The sequence below is a fragment of the Corvus cornix genome, chromosome Z (assembly GCF_000738735.6).
Source record: "Corvus cornix cornix isolate S_Up_H32 chromosome Z, ASM73873v5, whole genome shotgun sequence".
In the NCBI taxonomy this organism is placed as follows: domain Eukaryota; kingdom Metazoa; phylum Chordata; class Aves; order Passeriformes; family Corvidae; genus Corvus; species Corvus cornix.
The window spans coordinates 13,399,348-13,424,764 of record NC_046357.1 but is presented as its reverse complement, the minus strand read 5'-3'; the positions used below and the strand labels follow the sequence as shown (position 1 = coordinate 13,424,764).

The window sequence follows — 25,417 nt, the reverse complement described above, 5'->3', positions numbered from 1 at the left end:
AGAAGCCGTAAAGCTAAAAATCCATACACAGAAATACATAAAAATCCAAGCTGCGTAATCTGCTTTTCAGCAAGGGAAGAAAATGGTTCCCTACCTAGAACGACACAGCTGTGTAATTTTCCAGTGCAATGTTAGTCTCTCAGCATAACAACTGTGAATTACCACAGAGAGCAGGCCACAACTCTGCATGACTGAAGGTCGGTTAAGCGTATCAAAATTCTTTACAGGAGACAAAAGGTTGCTAGAAACATCAGAGATGCCAGATCCATCCTCAGCATCTGCACACTCCAGCGCAAAGAACATGTAAGGCTTTTGTTGGTGTGACCCAGCCCACTGTGGGGCTGGGGCAGCGTGATGCCAATCAATCCCAGCCCATCCCCTGGATCAAGTTTCCCAAAGAGGCAGACTCAGAGGGTGGGTCATGGGGCGGCTCAGAAGCCTAAGCTGCATCCCCCCGCCCCGGGTCCAAGCCGCCTCCCCCGGTTTGGGAAAATTCTCGGTTACTTGGTTGTTCACTGGTTCTTTGTTATAACTCCCGCCTCTCAGTTTCCCCCAGTGGTTCTTGTTATATTGTATCCTCCCCCTGGCTTGTAACTCATTGGTTGTTTTCCCCTTTCCCCGAGGTTTTCAAATTCCCTGTAAAACTGAGGACAAGCCTGGGGGAGGGGTCCCATTGCATTCCATCCCTTTCCGAGCTTGTTCGGGTTGCGAAACTTCTCACAATAAACCTGTTAGAAGCCAGACCAGAACAGCCTCTCTCTTCCTTTGTCTCCGAGCTAATGTGCTCCTGCCGTGTTTCCCTCTGCAAAGAAGCCAGCTAGCCAGCTCAGCCAGCAGCTCTTTTCCTGATGCCGAAGTCGCTTCTGCGACGCACAGAAGTAACGCAGCTGGGCTGTCTCTGACCTGGGGCACGCCAGAGTTGGTGCCTCAAGCACCACACCCTGCATTAGGCTTCACTTTTAGATGATGTGATGGCTTGTACATATCAAAAATGTATGTTATGTACGTATCAGTGCTAAACATACTCTGGTGGCAGTATCTTCACTCATTAACACTGGGGGAACAGCTGACTCACCTAATAAGAATTAAGAATGCATTTGTGATGTATAATTTAAGCTCAGAAAGACAGGCTATGTGCTTTAAAGATTTTCTAAATAAAAGGGGAAAAGTGACAATTGAAAAATGAGTGCTGAGGAATACAATTAAAAAACAAACTAGTCATAGTACAGCTTGATGATTTGAGATTAAGTTACTGATAGGTCTTTTCAGATCTCCAGACAGAACTCTTCTTCTGTGTAAGGTCAACTTTGAGAGAGGACTCAGCTATTTTATAGGCCAGGCCTTCAAATGAGTTAACAATTTTAGCTTGTCTTTGAATTGACAAGTTCTAAAGGAATACCATGCTAACAACACCACACTGTAAGCCTTCCTTCAGCACGAAGGCATAGGCAGCACTTCTAAAAAAGTAGAAGATATTGGATAAATTAAAAGGATCAAATGAATCAATGGTCTGTCTTGTGCTTACTCCTCACATGAAGATGCACATTGTGGCTTTGTCAGGCCAGCTAGGAAAGTATCCAGTACACCTCAGGTAGCTAAAATGAAGCATCTCAAACCACATTTAGCCATCAAAGTAAGACCAATTTCTCTGATTGCTCTGAACAAATTCATGACCAACTGCAAAATCGGACCGAAATCAGATTAATTTAGAAGATGAAGTTCTTTATTGGATCTATCTATCTTGTTTTGACATACCCAGTAGGAAAACTCTGAACTCACTTGATAAAAAATAGCTACTCTACAAACCAATCACATGTGAGCAATATAGACAGTGGATCTAATACTTTACTAATTTAATTTTTTTCTCTGTTTCAGACCAAAGTGAAGTGTTATTTTAGTACTCAGGACAAATGTGCTCTTGTGAGTTCTGTTCTGAAAACCAGAACAGTTTAATAGATTAACATTTGTGAATGCCTTTTCCATATCATTAGCAACATGTTGCAATCAAACTATGAGAATAATGGACCAGACTAATTATATTAAACACATTTCCAGATTTATTCTCCATGACCTGTAATGTACCTATTGTGTTTAGCTAGCTGGACTCAAATACTAATGAGTTAGATGACGATATATGAAAAAGCTTCTCCTCAGGTGTTATTCTGGGTACCTACTTCAGCTAAAAGCATGCTATCTTTCAATACTGTGAGCTATTAGGGTTACCTATCCATCATTTGGTCTCATTTTGCATGGCTGTATTGTTCATTCCATCATCCTGACTCCAACTGAATCTGTTTGTCAGGAGATGCGAAGCAGCAGCCACCATGTGAAACACTGACAAAACCAGCACCTTGAAGGGAATTTCTCAGAAATGCTCTGAGTCCACAGAATTGTTAATGCTGAAGTATATCCAGGCTCTACAAACTGCAATTAGATTAGCTTCCCTTCCCCCTCTGATCTCTCAATTCATATTGAGTTTTGCTATCTCTAAAATAGGTATAAATCTGAACTGTCACAGGCAAGGTTTCAATACAGTAAGCATACGGAAACTAAAATTAATCATAGTGATCCCAATCCAGTTGGGCTGGAAATCAGAAAATGAACATTTCACAAGGACAGCCATTCTGAGCTTAGTAATTGGTCTCTTCTGAGTGGAGGTCAAAAGCACTGCTACGTTGTGCAATATCTACTATATCTTTCAATATGCTAAAAATATGATTCATTCTGGCTTGAACTGTTCAAAGCCAAATCAGGTCTTCCACCATCATAGTTCAAAGGTCCATCCTGGTTCTCAGCAAAGTTAAGCAGGATCTCTTCACTGGGAACTTGAGCAGGGTCTTGGTAACTCCCTTTCATAAAGGCAAGTCTTGCAAGGAAAGCTTAAAACACATCTTTTATTACTGCTCTATGAGGCACTGTCATTCTACTAAAATAAAAAGTTTAAAAAGAGGGTGTGCCTATCACCTATTAAAAGTGTGAAGTTTCCATCACTGGAAGTCTTTAAGAGAAGAATATGAAAAATGACAAAAAAGAATATAATTTGTAAAGGGATGAAACAGACAACTTCTTGAAATCCCTTCTAGTTGTATTTATATGATTAAAAGGCTTGGGACATACAACCCCTAATTGGATAAGCTAATGTAGTTTCTACAAGTCACCAAGTCCTGTTTTTGTTTCCAAAGATGCTAAAAGCAGAAAAGCTATCAGGCTTCAAGGGGGTACAGGACACAAAGCCTCAATTTGAAGAAATAAACCACAGATGTAAATATATACCCTACAAGGAAAGTATTAATTTTTTTTACAAGAAATTGACTAAAAGCAATGCTAAGACTGTGGAGGTCACAGCATTTACAGAACACTCCTTCAAATGCCATAAAGACACTCACATCATCCTGGAAACCTGCTACCAACACACAGAATATGCAGAAACCATAATATTTACTCTTCAACACACAGAACATCATTGAGCCATATATGCTGTGTTTGCCCATTACCTCATTGTACAAGATTATTCAATTCAATGTTGTAAACTAAAATAATTTTTACTGCCCTCAGCTGCAAAGTCTGATCCTATTACAAGACAGCTCAGAACTGATACATGTGTATTGTTGAACTGCCTTTTCATAAAAAACCCCACAGACAGTGGCGACACCAATTAAAACCCTAAAGCTACAGTCCTTCGTGAAAATATCTCATCAGAAACAGACTTTCTTGAGCTGATATTTTAAAATAATGGGGAAAATCCAGAGGACTTAAGAGGTATCAAAAGTAATCAGCAGACAACTAGATTCATTAAAAAGGGTGGAAATTACTCTTATGTTTATGGAAAGCTTTTGCTATAAACTTGCTATAAAAATGTGGTAAAATTGAGTATTTTGCCTTGATACTACATAAAAAAAGGTTAAGCACTTTCTCACAACTTTTTAAAATTAAATTGTAGAGAAAGAAACATGCAAACATACCCAATACCTTACACATGCCATTAATACAGATATCTCGGCTGTGCCTTCCTTCAAAGCAAGGAGTACCATCAGTGACTGCATCAAGCATCTTCTCTGAAAAATGGCCATCTATTGGGCGACAGTGGAGCTCACAGGGGTTTGCTGAAAGGAAAACAAGGACACTCACTCAGACAATTCTCCAGCAGTACACTGAAGTGCAATGCACAGGGTCTTTACTGAACCATTTGCTCACTTTCCTTAGCATTTGACAGAACTGGCAGAATTAGAGGAATTGAGCAGAGCCAGGGTGAGACAGGCATGATAAGTAGCATTTGTGGATTTGTAGCAAGCAGCTGGATGCTGGTCCCCTCACACCTGCGTGCTCTCTGTTACAGCTACATCACCATCCACTGCTGAGTGAGGGAGTAAGGAGGCCATCGGCTGTGACAGAAAAAGGGATGGGAAACCAGCAAATCCAGCTGTCATTAGTGAAGGGCTAGGATTGCCAAGGATGCTGACAAGAAAGTTTTCCATCAGCTAGTGACTGAGTAATTTCAGAGATAATTTAAACTTTTCATTACTCCTGTCAGCCTCTCTCAGAGAGCAGTCAGCTCTTCTGTATAGTTAATCATTTTCATCTACCTGTTGGCACTTAATAAATAATTTCAAACATTCTTTTTTTTCCTGCTTGACAACTTATGAAATAGGGATAATATTGCGAGTCTGACAGACTCAGGCTATTCTCAGACAGATGTCCCACAGAAGCAACAGGGAAAAGCTGGAGCAAGAGCAACCAGTCGCCTCTAAAACAAGATTTTCTTTGATGGATTAGGGCCTAAGTCTATTCCATCTATGGAGTACAAAGAGCCAAACACATACCTCCCTGTCTCACAGACACTGGCCTTTGGGAATGGGAAATTTTGAAACTGAGACATCAGAGAGACAAAGGACACAAGTCTGATAAATAAACTGTGTGCATGGAAGTGAGTGAGAACTGCAATGAGGGTCAAAGCAAAGACAGATATAATCCCTGCCTTTTTATCACTCTCTAGAAATTCTCCAGCAGAACCAGAAATATCTGACTGCATTAAAAATCATCCACTATCATATTGATGAAGAACAGTAACAGACGACCTGTCTTTAGGTTTTGATCTATTCAAAGACCCCAATCTCACCCAGCACTAAAACAACTTGTTCATGCTCAGCAACCTGAAAAGCTTTGCTGAGAAAAGCAGTGGGCCTTAAACCCACCAGTCAGTAGGGACTTCAAGGCACCATTACTGAATAATTTTAAAACTATCTCCCTTTGTGCTGTGGAGGTGCTGATGCTGACTGAAAGTTTTATCCTGTGCCTGACAGCACTGACAGAAGCCACTCCCTTGGTCTTAGAGGGATGCAGGGTAACTATAAGCCATCCACATCCTGGTTGATGAATTTATCTTCTCTTCCTCCTTTGTTGGCTTTGTTTGTGTCATAGAAAGAACTGTGTTTAAAGAAATTTTTGGTAACAAGAGAAATACAAACTTCTGGTAATGCAAATAAACTAATTAATTTCTGACTAAAGGATTTATCCCTTTGAAGAAGGAAAATTTGCTCTCATTACTCTGGTTTGTACACAACAACACACAAGGCACAGAGGTGATTGCAGCTCCTCCCCTCAAAGTTCTTTTTTTTCCCTCTTGTCAGTAGAGGTAAAACGGCATCCTAGGTCTGTCACCAATGTTTTGCTTCTGGCTTCTCAAACAAAAATACCTTCATAAAGTGGAACAGTGATGAGACCCAGAGGACATGTATGGACCATGGTTATACAACTGGTGGAATTCAAGGTGATGTGAGTTGTGCTCAAGAATATCAATGGAGATGAAGCTACAAAAGATTTTCAGGCAAGAACATAAAGTTTCTAATCCTCACCAGCCCTCAGTCCCTCTGTGGAAGCTGGCAGCCATAATATCCATCAGTTGTTTTGGTAAGAGCTGTCATGATAAGTGATATAAGTGATTTTACTTCTGTCTGCAGAACTCTTTTTCTAGCCATGTGATTAAATGGATTACTTTAGTGCTCTAAATTTTGCTTCACCTTGCCTACTTTCTCAATGCAGCATTTTTATATACAAAGCACAATACCTTTATGACAAGGAGAATCCTACAATTCCATGTACTCTGTTACCTGCTCAGAATTTCCCCGATAGACACAGATTCTCCAGAAAGCCATTTCAGCTTTTGCACTGTTTCTAATGAAATACGTAGCACTGAAGTTTGATATCTGTACCCCCTCCTAGTTGTGTGTTGACATAACAAGCAATTTCATTTCAGAAATAACTGAACAAGAAGAAGCAGACAATGCTGACATACTTCTGGCATAACTATGATGCTGTAAATACATAACTAAGAATCAGTTTGTAAAGAAAAATAACTCCCTTGCTAAGTCAAAATTAAAAAAAAATCCAAAAACCACATGAACTTTTAGACTTGTTAATGCTTTCTATGTATGAAAGCTTTCCTGTTTTTCCTGATTGTGTTAACTGATCTAAAATTAGATCCTACCTACAAAATTTTACTGCTTTTCTTTCTACATTTTTTCTATGGAGCCCCTCTGGAAATGATAGGGTACTTTATTTCTTCACCCAAGATTCAATCCTATCTGATGTTTATTTGATTTTTCATCTGCAGAAAGGTTAGGCCACCACTGAGGAAATTATACTAGCACTGTATTTGGCATCCACTATCTAAAATTATTTATTTATCCATCTGTCATTATTATTTACTGTGGTTGAGCTCAGGGATCTTGGCTCTCTTTTTCTAGGACTGTAAATAAACTGTATCAGAATCAACCAATGTCCTCCAGAAGTCTAATATTTTAAACACAGAACAGATAGCAAACTCACACCCAAGGAAAACAAATACATTTCCTAAAATGGTGGAAGACTGGCATTGAGTTCAGCCTTTTTTTGTTATTTCAGACCTGAAAATCTAAAAAGACTTAACTCAGATGAATAGGAGCACTCGGGTTGCTCAGAAGGAGCTCATTAAAGGAGCTTGTTCAGTTTCAGTTACTTCAGTAAATTTGACTAATTCATGATGAGGCTTCAACAAAAAGGCTGTCATCTTTTTAACTTTTAAGCCAAAATATACACAAATTCCTGCAATCCAACATATGCATGAAATACTAGATCCAATCTGTGAGGACTCAGTAATAACTCTATATCTCTACCAGCTCAGGGGTACATGTGATAAACACTCCTTTAAATGTTCCCTTCAGTAGCTGGCATTTAACTCACTCCTTTCCTTCTGTTCTAGAGCCAAACCTGCTTTTCTCAACCTGTGTTTTTCTAATCACAGAATCATGTTTTGGATTGGGAGAAATCTTAAGGATTATCCAACCCCCCTGCCATCTTCCATTAGACCACAGTGCTCAAAGCCCCGTCCAACCTGGTCTTGAGCACTTCCAGGGATGGGGCTGCCACAGCCTCTCTGGGCAACCAGGCCTCACCACTCTCACAGTGAAGGTTTTCTTCCTTTTATCTAATCTAAACCTGCCCTATGTCAGTTTAAAGCCATTCCCTCTGTCCTATCTCTACTAGCCCTTTTAGAAAGTCCCTCTCAGTGACATTTTGACTTCCTCCTGTAAACCTCTTTCAGTTTGGCTGCATCCTTCTGCCAGTGCCTTGCTCCTAGCTGGACATAAGATTTTAGCTAGGTGCCACCAACACTCAGCTGCCTAGAAAAATTACAATCTGTTTTTTTACATGGTGTCCACATCTTACACCTGCTGCTGATTTGACCAGAGACATGATCAATCCCCTAATATATTGAAGAAACACAGATGTAGTGGAATTTCAAGCCACAGAGCTCCCATAATGGCCCAGTGACTTATCTGTAATCAAAATGGGAGTGAGAAAGCAAACCAGCAAAGCTGACTAAAAATCCTAACATTTGGGCAGCATGTGATTCTTTTCCCCTGTCTATATTATTAAAAAGTTCAGATTCACCAAGTGTAAACAGAACAACATGAAGATAAGTAGAAAGGAACATATTTCCTTCCCAATTTAAATTTGTTTATCTCACAGCAGACTCCCATGAGTTCACATGCAGGAAGGATCCAGCTTAACCTGACTAAGAAGGATGTGATTAACGTGTCTGTCAGAAGAAGATAAGGCTTCAGTATCTTTCCTAACTTCACAAGGAAGAAAAGAGGTGGGCCCCTTCTCTTCAAACCCTCTGTGAGAACTCAAAATTGGCTGAGGAAATCCCAAACAAAGAAAATTAGGAAAGACAATTACCAAACAGGCAAAACAGGAAAAAAAGCTGAGTTGAAGCTACTTATCTGTTTAACCAAGCCTGGAGCTCCAAAACAAAGTTTAATTTTGAAAGATGGGCAGCAGAAACATTATTTCATGCTGTTTGCTCAGCCCCTGTGACTGTACCAGAACATATTTGATGCACAGAAATATTTTGGAAGAAAGATGAAATTTAGAACATTTTTAACAACACAACCTCTTATCTGGCAGTACTCTAAATAATCCTGGCACTGACACAGAAAATAAAGGTAATGATATTATTTAATGTAGGACTTATAGATGGAAGTTAAGCCCTGAGAAGCTATCAGATTCATACAAATGGAATTTGTCAAATGGTATGAAATAAATAAACATGGAGTCAGTCTGATGGAATGAGAAGTGGATGAGTACTGAAGTTGGACCAAACTGTCAAAATAGGGGCCTGGGTCATGAGAAAAACTCAGAAAATATCCTGCTCAGGCTGCTGGATGGTTTATCACCCTTGAACTTGGAAGTCTCCATCATTTTAAGATTCCCTGGGGTACTCTGATGCTCCAGCTTGAGCACATTGGTGTCTGAGGTCCAGAGCAATTCCATAACAGAACTATGCAAGTTCCCCAACAGGCACAAAGTCATTTAAACAAGAAAATTCTCAACTGAAACCTCAAACATAGGTAGGCTAGGTAACAGCAAGATGTCACTTACTGCTTTTCTGTGAAACTGCTTGTTAAAAATGCTTGTTGCATTAAATCATAAGCTATTCACAAAAGTCTTCGTTCTCTTGTGAAGTTACAATTTACACAACAGAAAAGACTTTTTAGTTATGTGACATTTACTGTAACTGCTTTATGTAAGCGATGAAATTTAAGTTAGAGGAGAGAATTGTGACCATCCAGATAATCTACCAGTTTTTTTAGTGGGATGAAGGAACACAGAATGTCTAAAATACCATAAAATGTCTAGCTCAGGAATTCATCTCCTCAGCTAGACACTTCCACACAAAGACTTTATGTGCACTCAGGGTTTGGGAAAGCTTCACTACGTTTTCTTTTCCCTTTACATCCCAAGCACAGCATGAGAGGATGAAAAATGCCTGATACTAAAACAAGAGATGTACTGGTTTTTGCGTGGCCTGGTTTTGGTAGCAGGGGGCTACAGCTCTGTGAGGAGCTGCCAGAAGCCTCCCCCATGACTGACAGAGCCAATGCCAGAAGGATCCAAGAAGGACCTGCTGCTCGTGAAGACCAAACCACCAATGATAGTGGCAGCACCTCTGGGATAATGTATTTAAGAAAGGAAAAAAACTGCACAACTGCAACTGGAAGAGAGGAGTGAGGATGTGTGAGAGGAACAGCTCTGTAGACACAAGGTCAGTGAAGGAGGGGCAGGAGCTCTCCAGGTGCAGGAGCAGAGATTGCCCTGCAGCCCCTGGTGCAACCCATGGTGAGGCAGCTGTGCCCCTGCAGCCCTTGGAGATCCATGGGGGACCAGAGATCCACCTGCAGCCCGGGAAGGACCCCACACTGGAGCAGGGGCATGCCATCAAAGGAGGCTGTGACCCCATGGGAAGCCTGTGCTGGAGCAGGCTCCTGACAGGACCCATGGATCAGGGATCCATGCTGGAGCAGCCTGTTCCTGAAGGATTGCAGCCTGTGGGAAGGATCCACACTGGAGCAGTTCAGGAAGAATTGCAGCCCATGGGAAGGACGCATGTTGGATAGGTCCAAGGAATACTGTCTCCTGTGACTCCTCCGCTCTGATTTAATTTCTAATAAATGAAATTCATTTCCCCAAGTCCAGTCTGTCTTGCCCATGATGGTAATCAGTGAGTGATCTCTCCCTGCCCTTATGCCCTTGACCCACGAGCCTTTTGTTACACTCTCTGTCCCTTATCCATCTGAGGAAGGGAGGAACAGGGCAGCTTTGGTGGGCACCTGGTACCCAGGCAGGATTAACCCACTACAAATGCCAAAGCCTTCTTGGCAGCAAGACAACGTAGTAACAGAATGCTGTGAAAAGCCCTTGAAATTGGGTTGCACAAGTTAAGAGAGAAAGTAAGGGAATACACTGACAAAAGTTGGTGTACATATGGAGGACACTGTGAGTAAGTCTCCAGAGCCCTGAAACGCCGGCTCATTTTTGTGGGGGGATTACAAGAGGCTGTTGGTTTGTTTTTGTTTAAAGTCTTGGTTTGTTTGGACAAACACATACAAGGAAGGCTCAAACTGCTGTATCTCTCAAAGACAGCTCTGTTTCATGGCCTTATTTGCAGGTATTTTGCCCAGGACACCTTTAACCACTGATAGAAGGTGAAAGAATATTTGAAACTGAGATGGGAGGAAAACTCAGATGTATTTCAGGTAATGATGGCTGGACAAAACTGGAATAAGTGTGCCTGTGAGAGCCACCCACCCTCAGTCATACAATGATGTCACATGAAGAATCAGCACAGGATTTGGCCAACTCCCTGCTTCTTTCAGTGTTACCAGGAGAGCCCGTCTATCTGAGGAAGGCAGTTTAAGTTAAGAGTTTAGCAGCAAGAAAACACTTCAAATGCTGTTAGTGGAATGTAAGGATGAAAGTGAAAATGTTAAGGGCCTCCAAGGTCATGGGGAAGACATGGAAATCAATGCTGAAATTCTGCTGAGAAAATGGGTGAAAACAGTCAAAAAGTTTTCAAGCCACAGAAAAAAAAGATTTCCTTGGTATTTGAAGGATTTTGCAAATTATCTCCCAGATGAAATATATCAGGCTCAGCAGCACAGTGTTATAAATAGAAGTGGTTTGTCTGTACAGTTCCAAACAGTTCTATTTGAAATACAGCATGGACAGAGCACAGCCCTGCCTTCCAGTGTGCAGGAAGCATTTGACTCACGATTCTCAATGTCCTTTGAAAACAGACCTTCTGTAACAAATGCACATGCAGAACTACCTGTTCTGTTACAGTGTCACAGAGAGGACATGAACAGAACGAACACTGTACCCTGCAGTAGTACACCCTGAGTAACAGAGGTCTGGAATCTTCATTTCAATGACAGATGACTGCAGAAAATGTTTCATGAGTTTGGTTTTGGCCTAAGTGTTAGGCTGTTAGCATTTGTCATGGCTTTACTGGGATTTCTTCCAAAAAAATCCCTATCAACCATATTTTGTTTCATCAGAAATTTTACTGGAAGTCTGCCTGCTCTAGGTTCATCTTCAATGGTGTATTTGTTAGATGAAATGGAAACACTAGCTGAAATACAGGAAACCAATTCAGAACTGCCAGTAACTGAAAAAGCAATTAACATGCTGAAAAATACTGTTGGCAAATAAAAGTTTAATCCTGATCTTCCCTACTTTAGCTGTCTTATTTCTTCATTAAAAAATACATTGCTAGCAAGTTTGCTGATGTTATGGAACTGTGATGGGGGGTGGCCGATCAACCTAAAGGCTGTGCTGCCATTCAATGGGACCTTGATAGGGGGGAGAGTTGGGCAGGGAGCAACTCAATGGGGTTCAAAAAGGGCAAGTGTAGGGTCCTGTACCTGGGGAGGAATAACCCCAAGCACCAGCACAGGCTGGGGTCTGACCTGCTGCAGAGCAGCTCTGCTGAGAAGGACCTGGGAGTTTTGGTGGATGACAGGTTGCCCAACACCCAGCAGTGTTCCCTGGCAGCCAGGAGGGCCAATGGACTCCTGGGGTGCATCAGGAAGAGTTTGGCCAGCAGGCTGAGGGAGGTGATCCTTCTACCTGTCCTCAGCCCTGGTGAGGCCACACCTGGAGTGCTGTGTTCAGTTCTGGGTTCCTCAGTATAAGAAAAGGAAGGAGCTACTGGAGAGGGTCCATCAATGGCCACAAAGATGACTAAGGGTCTGGAGTATCTCTGTTGGGAGAAAAGACTGTGGGGGCTGGGCCTGTTTAGTCTAGAGAAGAGCAGATTGAGAATGGGTCTCATCAATGCATATAAATATCTCAAAGTCAGTGCCAAGGAGATAGTACCAGACTTTTTTCAGTGGTGCCCAGCAACAGAACAAGGAGCAATGGCCATAAACCAAAACACAGAAAGTCCCACCTCAACAGGTGGAAGAACTTTTTTATGTAGAGGGTGGCAGAGCGCTGGAACAGCTGCCCAGGGAGTCTCTCTCTCTGGAGACATTCAAACTGCACCTGGACATGTTCCTGTGCCCCCCATGCTCCAGGTGCCCTTGCCTTGGCCAGGGGGGTTGGACTGGATGATCTCCAGAGATCCCTTCCGACCCTAACAATTCTGTGATTCTACTGGATAATCTACACCTTACATTTATGCACAAACCAGGAATCAAACTGCACGGTAATAACGATTACCCTTGTATTTACTAACTAGCTCTTCCAAAGCAAGTTATAAAGCAGAGTCATTGACTGTGCCTCTACAATACAGGGCAGCACGATACTGAACCTGTTGAGATGTTACTTCTTCACTGTAAGGCCAAGCACACCTACCATGCAGATCTGAGCTTGGAAGTAGCAAAGCCATATTTGTGCAGTGGAACAGCTCTGCTTACTGGATGTGGTGATGCCTGCAGACCCAAAGACACAGCTCTACACCACACTACTCTACTACTTGTTCTGTGGTTGACTTTGGAAAAGATGGTTTAGATCTATCCCGAACAATTAGTACAGACAGGACCTCAACATGCTTTTCTTAGTGCAATATCTTTTCAGGAACTAGTTACGATCACAGCCATTATCACCAGAGCTTTGAAAAAATATCTACCTGTAGAGAAGAAGCACTGCCTTTTTGTACACACAAAAGGCACACCAGCTTACAAAGACACACCAGATTTTTCTCTCTAACTCATTAGAAAACTTTCAATTCAGTGACTTCCCCTCACAGAGGTTTCTCATAGGCATATAACTTTGACTTTTTATACAAGATACTAAAAAATTTTGTAGCTTCATACCTGTGTTATAAACAGGAACCCAGTGGTAGAACTCGTTCTGGTAGGGAACTGTATCAAACTCACTGCACTGCATCTGACGGAAGGTTGGCAAGTCTTTGCGACAGGGGCTGATGTTACACATGCGATAGCGTTTCCTTTCTCCAGTGCAGTAGTCTCCTCCAAACTGGGGTCTAGAAAAGGAACATTGACACTTGGACATGAGTCTGTGGGTAGTTTTAAAAGAACAACGTATTTCAGGTCCCAGTGGCATAACAAGGTGACTCTGAATCCTTGACAGGGTAAAGATATTGTTCCCATGTTTAAGTACTCAAACATGTCAGTATGAAGTACAGAAATCTAGACAACTCCTGTATCCCAAAGAAGTGCCTGGCACTACCTGGCTGAGCTCACAACAAATTAACCTATCAAATGGACTGCTCTGAAATCCCATACTTTCCAGGGCACTTGACAGTTCTCTCTGAAAAGACAGATGATTCCTGCTGTTAGGCACCCTCTTAGTGATTTGTGAAAATGACATGTAGAGTCTTCATGAACTCAGATATGTACTAGGGAATTCTGCCTTTCATGTTCTGTACCTGACAACTCATGCGCCTCAAGCTGATGACTAGAACAAAACATGACAGGTGAGTCCTCAGGATCAGATTGCTAGAAACTGTTCTCACCTGCTTTTTGAGGACATTTATTTAATCAGTGCAGTATCAATAAAGCAATATTTATACAACTTCTGCAAAACTTACACATTAAGTATGGGGCTTTTTTTTCTTTTATGTTGAAATAAGCTCTGTGGACGGTAAGGAATAAAGAACAAGATGACTACTTTAAAAGATGATCCAGCTGAATTTCACACAGGTATGCCTAACTGGGAACAGAGGTGTCAGTATCTGTGACATGTGTTGATGTGGCACCTGCTGGTAACAGTCTCATACATGAGAGCTTCCAATGTCCTAAGAACCTCAAAAATCTTTAACAAAAGGTAGGGAAAGACATTGCACTCAGCTTACTCTGGACTATCACACGGCCTCTCTGCGCTTTGAACTCCTGCCCCACATGTCCTTGTGCAATGGGACCAGGATGACCAAACGCCCCATTCGCCATGGATTGCTTCGGGAGTCTTCCCTACTGTAATGCACTCACCAGAGAAGCACCACTGAGGAGACAAGAGAAAGCAGAAAGAGCTTCAGATCATTATCGCAGGGAAAATGTTCCTGTGAATTATTTGTTATTTTAGCTCATGAGGGTTGAACACTTAAGTGGAAATGCAAATGGAGATGTCACAGGATGACCCTCTCTCACACTGAACAATGGCAGAGCTACTCATGGTTCCTCTCTGCCCTTTGGCAGGCAGCACAGCATGCAAACAGCGTGGCTCAGTCACCTTGTTTTCTCCACACCGAGTGCCATCCGCAGCTGCATCCAGTTTGGAGCGGCAGGAGCCTTTCACCGAGCACCAGAGTGTCTGGCAAAGGTTCTGGAAAAGAAAGAAACTGCAGCAATCTGAGGCAGAGCTGAACTCCTATGGCTAAGGTTTTCAAAAGACTCCCACAGTTTTGTACAGCCACTTAAAGATCCTTGTAAGGGCTGTATTTCCAGAGGGATCAGGGTTTCTCACAAGATAGGAACCACCAAGGGTCCAAATTTAGGTACTCATCATTACTGTGCAAAAAGATATCTGACAAATAAAAAATGGTAAATACTATCAAGTGAATTCCCTGTATTTTGCAAGTTCAAATATTCTCTTAATTGGCTGCTTGGCTCCCAGAGAAACACAAGAAAAATGGCTTAACAAACTTTGGTCACTACTGTTTGTAGGTAAGGTGAGCAGAAAACTGCAAAATTTTCATTTGAAGAGTACTAACCAATACAATGTTCAATTTTGCGCTGCAGTTTGCCTGAAAACATACAATCAACAGCAAAAGCCCAGGTCTTCACTCAGGTTGTTTGGATGGCATAGTCCAGCACTGGAAAAAGGAACAGATCTGGGAGTATCAACCTGTGAAGTAGGGATAGCTCCAAGTATCATCAGAGAAAGGAGTTGATAAGAGGATCCCACCAGCAGCTCCCACTGGGATTCTCAAAGCAAGCCACGTGCCAGATTTGGAAGCCAACATATAAACTGTGCACTTCCAAAAATGCAGCCCGAAAGAGGTAGCAGCAATGTTGATCCAAGTGAAAAATCCACAGTTTAGCTGCTCATTTATGACCTGCTTCTGTTTAAAATGGCTAAGCTTGGGCACAAGCTCTGAGAGAGTTCCCTTTTATTTGCTTTCTCCATTGTGTGTTTACCTTGGTTTGTCAACAAGGGCACCAGAAAAAAAGCTGATGGCATGGAACATCTCAAAGCACTCCAAACCTCCAGCTAGAATACAATGTCTGGCCCACTGCATCTCAGCTCACTGTTTTTGGGCAATGCACACAAAACATACTTTGTTTTGCAGTTCTCTGTTTATAATTCAACAGTAGCTTTCTTTATGAAGGCCTTGTGAAGCCATCACTGCCAGCTTCTCAAGGCAGAGCTACCAAAGTGTCCCGGCTGATGAATTTTCTCTCATTATGAAAGTCATCCTTTATTTAACTCTTGTACCTAATATGTTTTATGTTTCTAATGTATGAAGTGTACTCTCGCAGTGTGCCTCAGATATTAGAGAATCTGGCACAGAAAATGAACACAGCTTTTCAGTGGCAGTTACTTTTTTTTTTATTAGGTGCACCCACAGATTTCAAAGTCAAGAATTCACAGAGGGAATTCTTTAGCTCTGCAAGGATTTTTCCATATTGATCTCCATATACCAGAACTGTTTTTCATCTCTAAGAATACTGAAACAACAACAGTATGAGATAATGCACTATGTACTCTGTGCCTTTGGAGGTAGCAGCAGAAATTAATGATTCTGCCATGGACTCATTGCAAAGCAAGTGGGTTTTCTTTTCATCAGCAGTATGATATACACTTTCCACCCAATCTATGAGAATAGGATCTGTGCCTTGAAGAAAGTTAAATCCAAAAAAACTCAGTTTCACTGAAGCCAGTGGAAATTTTGAAGAAAAGGGCAATAAGATGGGGGTTCTGAGCTCCTACAGCCTGTTCTATAGGAAGCTATGGATCTAGCTATGATTTGGAAAATTCCTCCACCTAATACATATTTTGCTTTTCTTTACCTTATTGAGGGACAATATTTATATACTTCACAGTACACTTTGCTACCTAAGTGCTTCATGGAAACCACTGTCTGAATTATAAGTATCAGCTGTTGCTAAGTGTAATCACTGAACCCTAGGGCATCTTCAGCTAAATGCAGATTTTTCTCTCAAAAAGGATCTGTGGATCAAATTCAGTCAGACATTAAAATGTACAGAACAAAAGTAGCTTGTCAGTGAGCAAAGTTAAGTAAACAGAGGAAAGGCAAAGAAGAGTCAGACCTCTTAGACAAAATGACAAAAAGACTGATGATTCAACATTCCAGGTGAACTGTACTGTTCACAATACCATCTCTTGCCAGTGCAGCTACCAGCAAAATACAGGCCTTTCAGTAAAATGCAAAATGAGATGATACCAATTAATTTTCTGACATATGTCTAGCTGTGGAATTGGTTAATAAGGAGATGCGAATGTAAAGGCCTATTAGGCTCAAACTCAAGAAGAGACAGACTGAACCAATACTGCAAAATTACATCCTAATTTTCTATCTGTACCAGCAGACAAATTACAGTAACTAAGGAAACAGTATCAGCAGGTAGTGAAAGCAATCTTTCAACACCTTCTTCAGATTCAGCAGTTGTAGTTCAACACTGGTAATCATGTTATCTATTAAGGTTGAAAAGATTAATCAGAAATAATTTCTGTAATATTAGGGTAGATGGAGATACACGTAATTATCTGAATGGAATAAATAGTCAACACCAGCAGTGCCCAGTCCATAGCTGTGCTCATACCAGCACTGCCAACAGCCAAAACACATCTGTGTTTGACAGGGCCAGCAGGTTGGTTGCTGTCTCCAGTATTTGCTGTACACTGCTGCCCAAAACACAGCAAAAATTAGTGATCACTTAGCTAGGCTAGCACTTAAAAACACTGTTTCCAAGCTGTTCTGTGTATAAAAATGCTGTACAGACCCAAAGAGCTCTGAACATGCTAGGTACAGGCAGAATACCATACCACTGCACTTACGCTAACACAACCTGTAACTCTGCAGGGCTCCAAGAGCCTGTGAGGGTTGCTGTGACTACACTTCTCCCTTGCATCTCCACACAACACTGTTTTGCAATGCTGTGAGACAGATTCCAGGGTACTCTGTGAATTAAGCGCTTCTGCATAAAAATCTAATGTTTGATGGAAAAATATTGGTTTTTCAAAATAAATATTTTTTACAGGGACTGGAATATTCTTTTGCTAGCTAGATTATCAACAGTGTGAAAAATTGGGATGTATGGGAAGAGAACACAACCCTAATTTCTTCAGAAACCTCTTCCTGGAACTGAAAATTTGTTCCCAGAATTTGATCAATTGAAAGCCACATGGTCGCTTTCATGGAAGAATATTTTAAAATGGGATTTAAGTTGCATTAATGATTTACCTAAGAATCAGTATTATGAGTTTAAAACCAAAATGACTCCACTGCTGAAGAACAGGCGCTTAACCACAGATATGGTTAAGATCCAGCAAAGATCTTGTGAAATACAAGGCAAACAGTGCAATGACTCACTTCCAGAATATTCAGAATTAAGAGTGTTAGGCAATGCCTGCACTGCACATCTAGGCAATGAGACTCTAAACATGCTGCATTTGTAGTTAGCAAATGAGGTGCACTGAATACACTTCCATGCTGCTCAAGAAGTTTGAATTCTTACTAGGAGAATGAAGAAAAACATTCAGCACTTACATCCACATCTTCACAGAATGTAGCATTGGAACCATACTGAAGCTGGCATTGGTGGTGCACATCATAAATCACTCCAGGAGCGATGATTGGAGACTTTAGAACTTCTTTTTGGGGGATGTCATCCAGACAGAATCCCCACCCGCGACTAAAAGACAAAAATTCCGTATTAAAAAATCCCTACCGCCACAGTTTTTTGATGCTTCTGTACAGACCTTTAGTATCTAATTCTTACAGGTAATTTTGATTATGGCCCATGGAAATACCTCCAGCTTCCAGCTAAGTTATGCTGAAGTACTGCAAACAAAGTAGTTACTCTGTCTAAAAAGAGATGGTTTAAAATGGCAAAACACAGCTTGTCAAAGGGGAAATACCATGAGCTCATTATGGTTCGCAGGGTGGCTTCAGAGAACACCATAGCCTCTGGTTAAAGTTATAGTACCTTGCTGCTCTTAGAAACAATGGAAGAGATTTGAACAAGTCACTGAAGCCAAGCACATGTGGCCAGTAAGTCTGTAAATTTCTGTCAGTCTCCCTGACGGAAGCTTCTTTCTTCCTGGTAACTGCAAAAAGCTGCAGAGTTTACCAAACCTGAGCCAATACGACAAGACTTGAGTTCACTTCCAGACAACAAGACTATAACAGAGCTTTTCCCAAATAAGTAAGCAACAGGACAGCGGTATGTACCCCATGAAAATTAACTCAAGCACACTAAAACCCTCTGCAATTACCACTACAATAATACAAAATTTACTTTAAACTCCAGCACAGCTGTGCTCAATTTAGGCAAATGCTACAACCTGATCACTCACTCTAGGAATCGTGTGATGTACTCCTTGCTGCACTGTGACCAGGTGAGTGGAGTAGGATCATACTGTAACTGTCGGGACATAATATATGGGCGCTTTCCAAGAGGCTCGCAGTCATTCTCCTTCCCATCGTGCTGGATTCCAAAACTGGAGACAAAAAACAACATCTAATAACTCCAGCTGATTGGCTGTACCACAACATCTACCTGCAGTTCCACTCTGTACTTAAAAAGACACTTGCATTGCTTCCTCCCTGGCAGAGCTGTAGTTACCTGTTACCTAAAGGAAATGCACATATAGAACATATGAACCAAAACCTATGAAGAATCTACACTCCCACAGGCTTTCAAACATGTCTGTTATGCACAGCAATACTGCCCTGCACAAAATAAAGAACAGGCTCTCACAGACTAAACCACTTTAAAGAAGATCAGGCTTTGTTACATTCTGTCTTACACTCTCTAATAATCATGTCTCTACTTCTTGTTTCATTTTAAAACTCTTTTGGTAGACTGCAACAGAGATACTGTTTACAAAGTTATTGAATGTTCAGTGAATTTGCCTCCAACCTCTATTCCTTCATCCTATTTAATTTTCTCAGTCTGTGCCTTAGAAACAGATCTCTGTAACAGGTTCTCTCCAGCTTCTCTGACTTGCTGAGAAATTTCTTTATTCAACAGCTTGCAGAAGTCATAAACACAAAAGTTTGGATGGGATTCAACTGAGTAAATATACACGCCTCTTCATCACCTCAGTGTGAGGATTATCTGAAATAATAACATGCAAAGATACTGATCTATGAAGATGTTGACACCTACATTGTTAACATTTGGAGGTGTGTAAGTCCTAAGAGCAGTGAGAGCTTACTCAGGTCAGGATTCAGTCAAAAATCAGATAAAGTGCATTCAAAACACTTAAAACTACGTTTCTCAAAAATGTAATCATACCGTGACTCCAAAGTTCCAAAAGCAGAGCTAATTTCAGTCAGAATCAACTCCAGCAATGACTCAGAGGTTTAAAAGCAAGGATCTCCCGTTTCTGATGGGCTTTTTTCCACAAAAAGGGTCTGTTGAATCTTAAGGCTGCAAACATCTAGAGGGACGGTGTGGCGAAGAGCTGATTTTTGGCATTCATCTAAGGCATGGGTGCATGTCTGAATTCTCATTTTTCGTTCATCTGTTCTTACAAACTTGTCCATACCTGAACTTCTCAGCATGTGTACACTAACCGGTCTTGAGGTTAACAGGGTGACAACAAACCCTACGGTACTCAATGTTCCTTAACAGAGACAACCCTTACAGGAAAGGCCCTGCACCACTCCTGCAAGGGCAAGTACAGCTGTACTGAGTCTTGCAGCATCCAAAGGAGACAGAGCTACCAGCCAGCCAGGCTAAACCAGGAGAAGGCCACACACGGATCAATCCACAGGGAAGAAGTCTCTTCAGATCATCAGTGTGAATGAAAACAGCTCCCTGTCAGCAACAGGCTATGGGGGCCAAGTAAGTAAACGCACAGTACCCAGATCCGATTGTAGTGATTTCAGTGTTATCTATTTATACTATTTCCTGTCTGGCAATGGAGAGGTTGAATAAAGAATGGCCAACTAATGGGTGACAGGGTCATTACCATCATCATCATCATCATCACTGTTCTATCAGGAAATAGAGACTCCATCCTGATTGGTGGCTGGGCTCACAGTGAAATTAATGTGATTGTAGATAGAGCAATGAACATGTGACTTAGCGAAGCAACACAGTTCAGTTGAAAAGTGCAGGCATTACAGTCAAACCAGAGTCTCCATGAGGTAACGCTCTACCCTGAAGAAAACAGCTGTGTCAAAACAGATTCAAAAATCGAATTTTTTTCAGGGAAGTTCATAAACCATCTAACCAACAAAAACACCCCCCAAAATTTAAAATTCTGAGAAATTTAGTTCAAGCAAAAATACCCAATCATAAAAATAAATTAACCATGTCTGAAAATAAATATCCAGGAACTTTAGTTATCTTGACCTAAGTGTACCCAAAATAGCATTATTATACAGAAGATATCACTTATTAAGACATGCCCTAAAGTGACTTTATCGGTTCATCAGAAAGGAGAATAAATAATAAATATAATATATTATAAGATTAAAATATGAAGTTTGACTATATGACTTAAAAATGTTTTCTAGCTAATCTGCAATATTGAAATGCCTTGACGTAATGAAACAGGTTTATTTTCCATAAATGTCTTGGATTGATCTGGAAATCATCTAAAGTAATTGCATAGAAATCTAGCACATGTATGTTAAAGTTAGCATGATTGAGTCATGCTTCTTTGTGGCTTAATTATTTCATCCTGATGTAATGTCCCAGCACAGACTGAACAGCTGTGTATGTAAAACACAGGTCAAAGGCTTAAAAATATGTTACTTATTCCTTTGCTTTGAAATAGAAAACAGTTTTGATTTCAATAATAGAGACATTAACTCACTTCTTGAATTGTTTCTGTCTTGCAATTTGAGTATTAACATGCAAATAATAAATTTGACACAGACAGGTTCCCCCTTCCCTGACAACTGTACCTGTGTCCCAGTTCATGAGCAATAGTGAAAGCCAAGGGAAGGCCAGAGTCCTCATTGATGTTGCAGCTTCTGTGAGGCTGACACATGCCTGACAGATGAGACAAGCCTAAGGTTTCACAGGGACGGTTCATGCCAGCACAAATGTCCTTCCTAGAATCACAAAAGAGAGGTGTGCCATTTAACACAACTGTGGAGTGTCACTGACACTGGGTGGCAATCTTCCGTCTTATTATGTGCTAATCTACATTTTAAGTAATTCGTAGTGGTAAGACTTTGACAAACATGTATGCAACAACATGCACTTGTTCTACTACTATCATTACACTGCTATAATATTTAGCCAATATTTATGGGGCTGTAGTACCTAGATACATACATTTATTGTCAACTCACGTAAGTCAAAGTTTTAGAACCTCCACGTCTGGCAGCATTTTGAAGCATGGTTTACTACAGTCACCATACCTCAGCTTCGTTCAAGTGAACTGTCGGAGCACTTTTTATTTGGAGAGGTAAATCTCACATCATTTGTGAGACTTTATTTCACATTCTTATTTTAAGATTTTTGACTGAAAAAAGGTTGATAAGGTGGGGATTGGTCAAAGAGTGGACTTGGTGATCTTGGAGGTCTTTTCCAACCTAAATAATTCTGTGACTGTTCTTTACTGAGCTGCTTGAGGGGTGTTTTAGGTTGGGGTTTTTTTTCCTGACAGACTTTAGCTGAGGACTGTTTTTTTCAGACCACAGACCCAATCTTTTCTGCCACCTGTGTGCAGACTGAATCCATTTTTACAGACCTGCAGAAGTCCCATTTCATGCCATGACATGAACTCCCTGAAGAACCTCAGACAACCTCATTTTTAAGTTTTGTGTTCCTCCCTCGCTCAGACATTAAAAAAAAAAAAGTGTCTCCTTAAATATGGAGATATTTAAAAATCGTATGCTTTAAAGCCTAAAAATGAATGGCACCATGTTTGCAGAATACTCTTCCTTTCTGAGCTGCACCCACACTTTTCTTCAGGAGTTTTTCATCTACATGCTGCTTTGTTTTTGTATATTGTCTCAAAGAAGAATAGAGCAGTCACTGAGGACAAAATGAGATAGGATCAAGGGAAAATGACCTGAGCTACAGAAATTGCTCACCTCTCGGGACCCACAGATCTCAATATTGTGACTAAGATGCATCTCTAACTCCTATGCACACATCATGTTGTAAGTATTTTGACCACGTTACTGGGCTCTGTGCGGGATGAACTAAATGATGGCATGAACCTATAAAATAAATATCATCACCAAAGAAATGCAACTGAACAGCAGTCAGTCACTGCTGTCATACCTGGTAAGAAGAACAGCCACATCATGGTGCGTGGGGTTGACATCACTCTTGGGATTGACACTCTTCTGCCACTTGCAGAAGCTGGCTAATGTCTTATCAGCATGGTGCACTATCTTCAAGCCTTGCTAATGGGAAATGAAGGAATATATTACTGTGAAGACCACACTGCATTGCAATAACCCTTCAGTGAAGTCAGCTGTGAGAATGGGTAATCTAAATGCAATTGATTATGGTTTTGCCTAAAGTTAGAGCCATCATTAGGAGCAATGACTCCTATTTATCTAACATTGAATATTAAGTTAAAATGCTGACATTTCTGTAAATGGTGCAGCTAAAGGAAAAATTACAGAATGCAGAACTCTACATACATTTTGATAAATGAGTTTCATAAGATCCAACACTGAACTGAAACTTTCAAACATTTTATATTCTCTTGAAATCAAATTTTCCTCTGAAGAGAAGGTGAAGGGTACTTATTGGGGGACTTTGTGATCAAATTTGTCCCTCAATGTTACGTGAACACTGTCATATTCAGAGAACAATTATGCTTCTAACAGACTATTTATTTCACAATATTTTTCAATTCCAAAGAGAAACAATGCAATCATAAATGTTTCTTCCTCAACTTCTTATTATACAGTTTACATGCAAATTAATGAAAACTCTGAAATAAAAAGTATGTAAAATAAATTAATCCAAAATTGAATTTTCTAATTTCTGGTCTCGGACACTCACTTTACCTTGCCTCAGTTTGCTCTTTTATTAACAACCATCTAAGTATGGGGTTAACTGTTACCAGACATTAATTTCTGGGGAACTTAAAAACAAATTTTGAAAGATATTTAAAACGGTTACTTCCAACATTGCCATTCCTCAGTTGATCAGGAATCCACCTTTTTTTATTCAAACAGCCACAGAAATTTAGCAAATACAGTTAATTGGAGGCCATAATGGATCTCAGGTCGTAATTATTCTCTTTCGACGCAAACTCAAGTTTTTATCCCACTTGTACTTACACTGACAGCTGTAAGGACAGACTCTATCCCAATAAATATTTCTGAAGACATAGCCTTGAGGTTTGGTTTACTGTCTTCAATAGCACTGGGACCATCTGGCTTGTGGTTATAAATCTTAAGCCACCGGGAAAATCCCTTTAAGGTATTCCTGTGGTCAGAGCTAGCTATATCATGCACAGCACTTTGAAAATAACCATAACACCATGACAGTCAACATGTATTCAAGCACATAGTAACATATTTGTGAAACAGAGACATTGGAAACTATCAATATATAGCTAGTTTATAGCAATTAACATCTATTTTGTCCTAATTTTATTTTGTTTCAAAAGAGATTTAAAAAGAAAAACATGTATTTGAACTGCAAATTAAGAGATTTACTTCTTCAGAGACCTGCAAATACCATAGCACTACAGTTCATAATACATTCCAGGTAATGCTTGGTAATTAGATTCTGAGTGTTAATACGTAATTTCTGTTTCTCATCTACTCTTCCTTGGCATCCCATGTTCTTCTGACACTAGGCAGATTCTATTTCCCCATTCTTAACCTCCCTGTTTTAATTACATTTTCCTATGTAATTTTATGCAGAAATACCTGAAGTCATCAGCTAAAATACTTTGCTATCGAGGGCAGCATTTATTCTAAAACCAGACATGCTGAAGATCAATAACAGAGTAAATTTAAAACATTACTTTAAGCAAATATGATTACAGCTCAATGCATTGAACCCAGAAGTTTTCTAAGGGATATTTTGAGGTATATAAAAACCTTACCTCCACCTCCTCAAAGAGGATGAGCCGGACGAGCACAATGTGAATTGCATTGCCAATGCTTGGATCATGGAACAACCCTGTGACCTGTGCCAGAGCCAGGAGATATGAGATTAACTGATTCCTCTACAGCAGAACACAACTTCAGAGAGAAAATACATTTACTTCTAGCATATTGTGGCTCTGGTGATTGTTTTGCTTTTTAAATTCTCAAATCATTCAAAGTTTACTGAAATGCAATAAATATTACAATTACTGCAAAGGCTTGCTCTGCCAAATGAGCGATGACATAGCACTTGGCAAAAGTTACTAAGCTAAAGAGCAAAAGCCCAGACAAGATCATATTATGTCCATTTCCCTTTCAAAAATTTCAGAGTTCATAAAAAAACACTAGCAAAAAGGAACACAACATCTACAGTCATACAACACTAATGGAGAGGTCCACTCAGGGTGCAAATAAACCAGCATATCAAATCATTCTGTTTGAAATGAACAGGATTCTGTCACAAAAAAGCAAAATTTAGTCAGTACTAGGCAAAGAGAAATTAGGTGAATGATGGCTACTCTTGTGTTTTCAGAGTACAGGAGAGGATGATAAGAACAAAAGCAAAGATAATGACTCCATTCAAAAAAGACTCCACATAAAAAAGAACAAGAACTGATCTCTGCAAAAATGTAACCCAATTGTCATAAACATCATCACAATATTGAATTAGGCAGGAGGAAAAGGAATCAGAGCAGAAGATATTCACAACCTATCTATATAGCTGACCCATGCCATCTATCACAGGAAATATGAGTGAACAAAATGGATTGCCTTTGGGTCAAAATTGTTATGGAGAAAACCACTAAAGGAGAAAATACCAAAATGAAGTGGAAATTGTGTTTATAGAGGTCTGATTTG

At 40.4% G+C, this 25,417-nt stretch overlaps 1 protein-coding gene across 2 annotated transcripts in view; it reads right to left on the bottom strand.

Moving 5' to 3' along the window:
* Positions 1 to 25,417, bottom strand: part of ADAMTS12 (ADAM metallopeptidase with thrombospondin type 1 motif 12) — a 160,467-nt gene that overhangs the window by 46,466 nt on the left and 88,584 nt on the right. For both annotated transcript variants that reach the window (XM_039567189.1, XM_039567188.1), the window contains exons 5-13: positions 24,517 to 24,600; positions 22,725 to 22,849; positions 21,392 to 21,541; positions 18,826 to 18,969; positions 18,017 to 18,161; positions 14,515 to 14,607; positions 14,141 to 14,286; positions 13,140 to 13,309; positions 3,970 to 4,103 (exon numbers count right to left, since the gene is read on the bottom strand). In XM_039567189.1, coding sequence (XP_039423123.1) covers positions 3,970 to 4,103; positions 13,140 to 13,309; positions 14,141 to 14,286; positions 14,515 to 14,607; positions 18,017 to 18,161; positions 18,826 to 18,969; positions 21,392 to 21,541; positions 22,725 to 22,849; positions 24,517 to 24,600 — 1,191 coding nt within the window. The remainder of the gene's footprint in view (positions 1 to 3,969; positions 4,104 to 13,139; positions 13,310 to 14,140; positions 14,287 to 14,514; positions 14,608 to 18,016; positions 18,162 to 18,825; positions 18,970 to 21,391; positions 21,542 to 22,724; positions 22,850 to 24,516; positions 24,601 to 25,417) is intronic.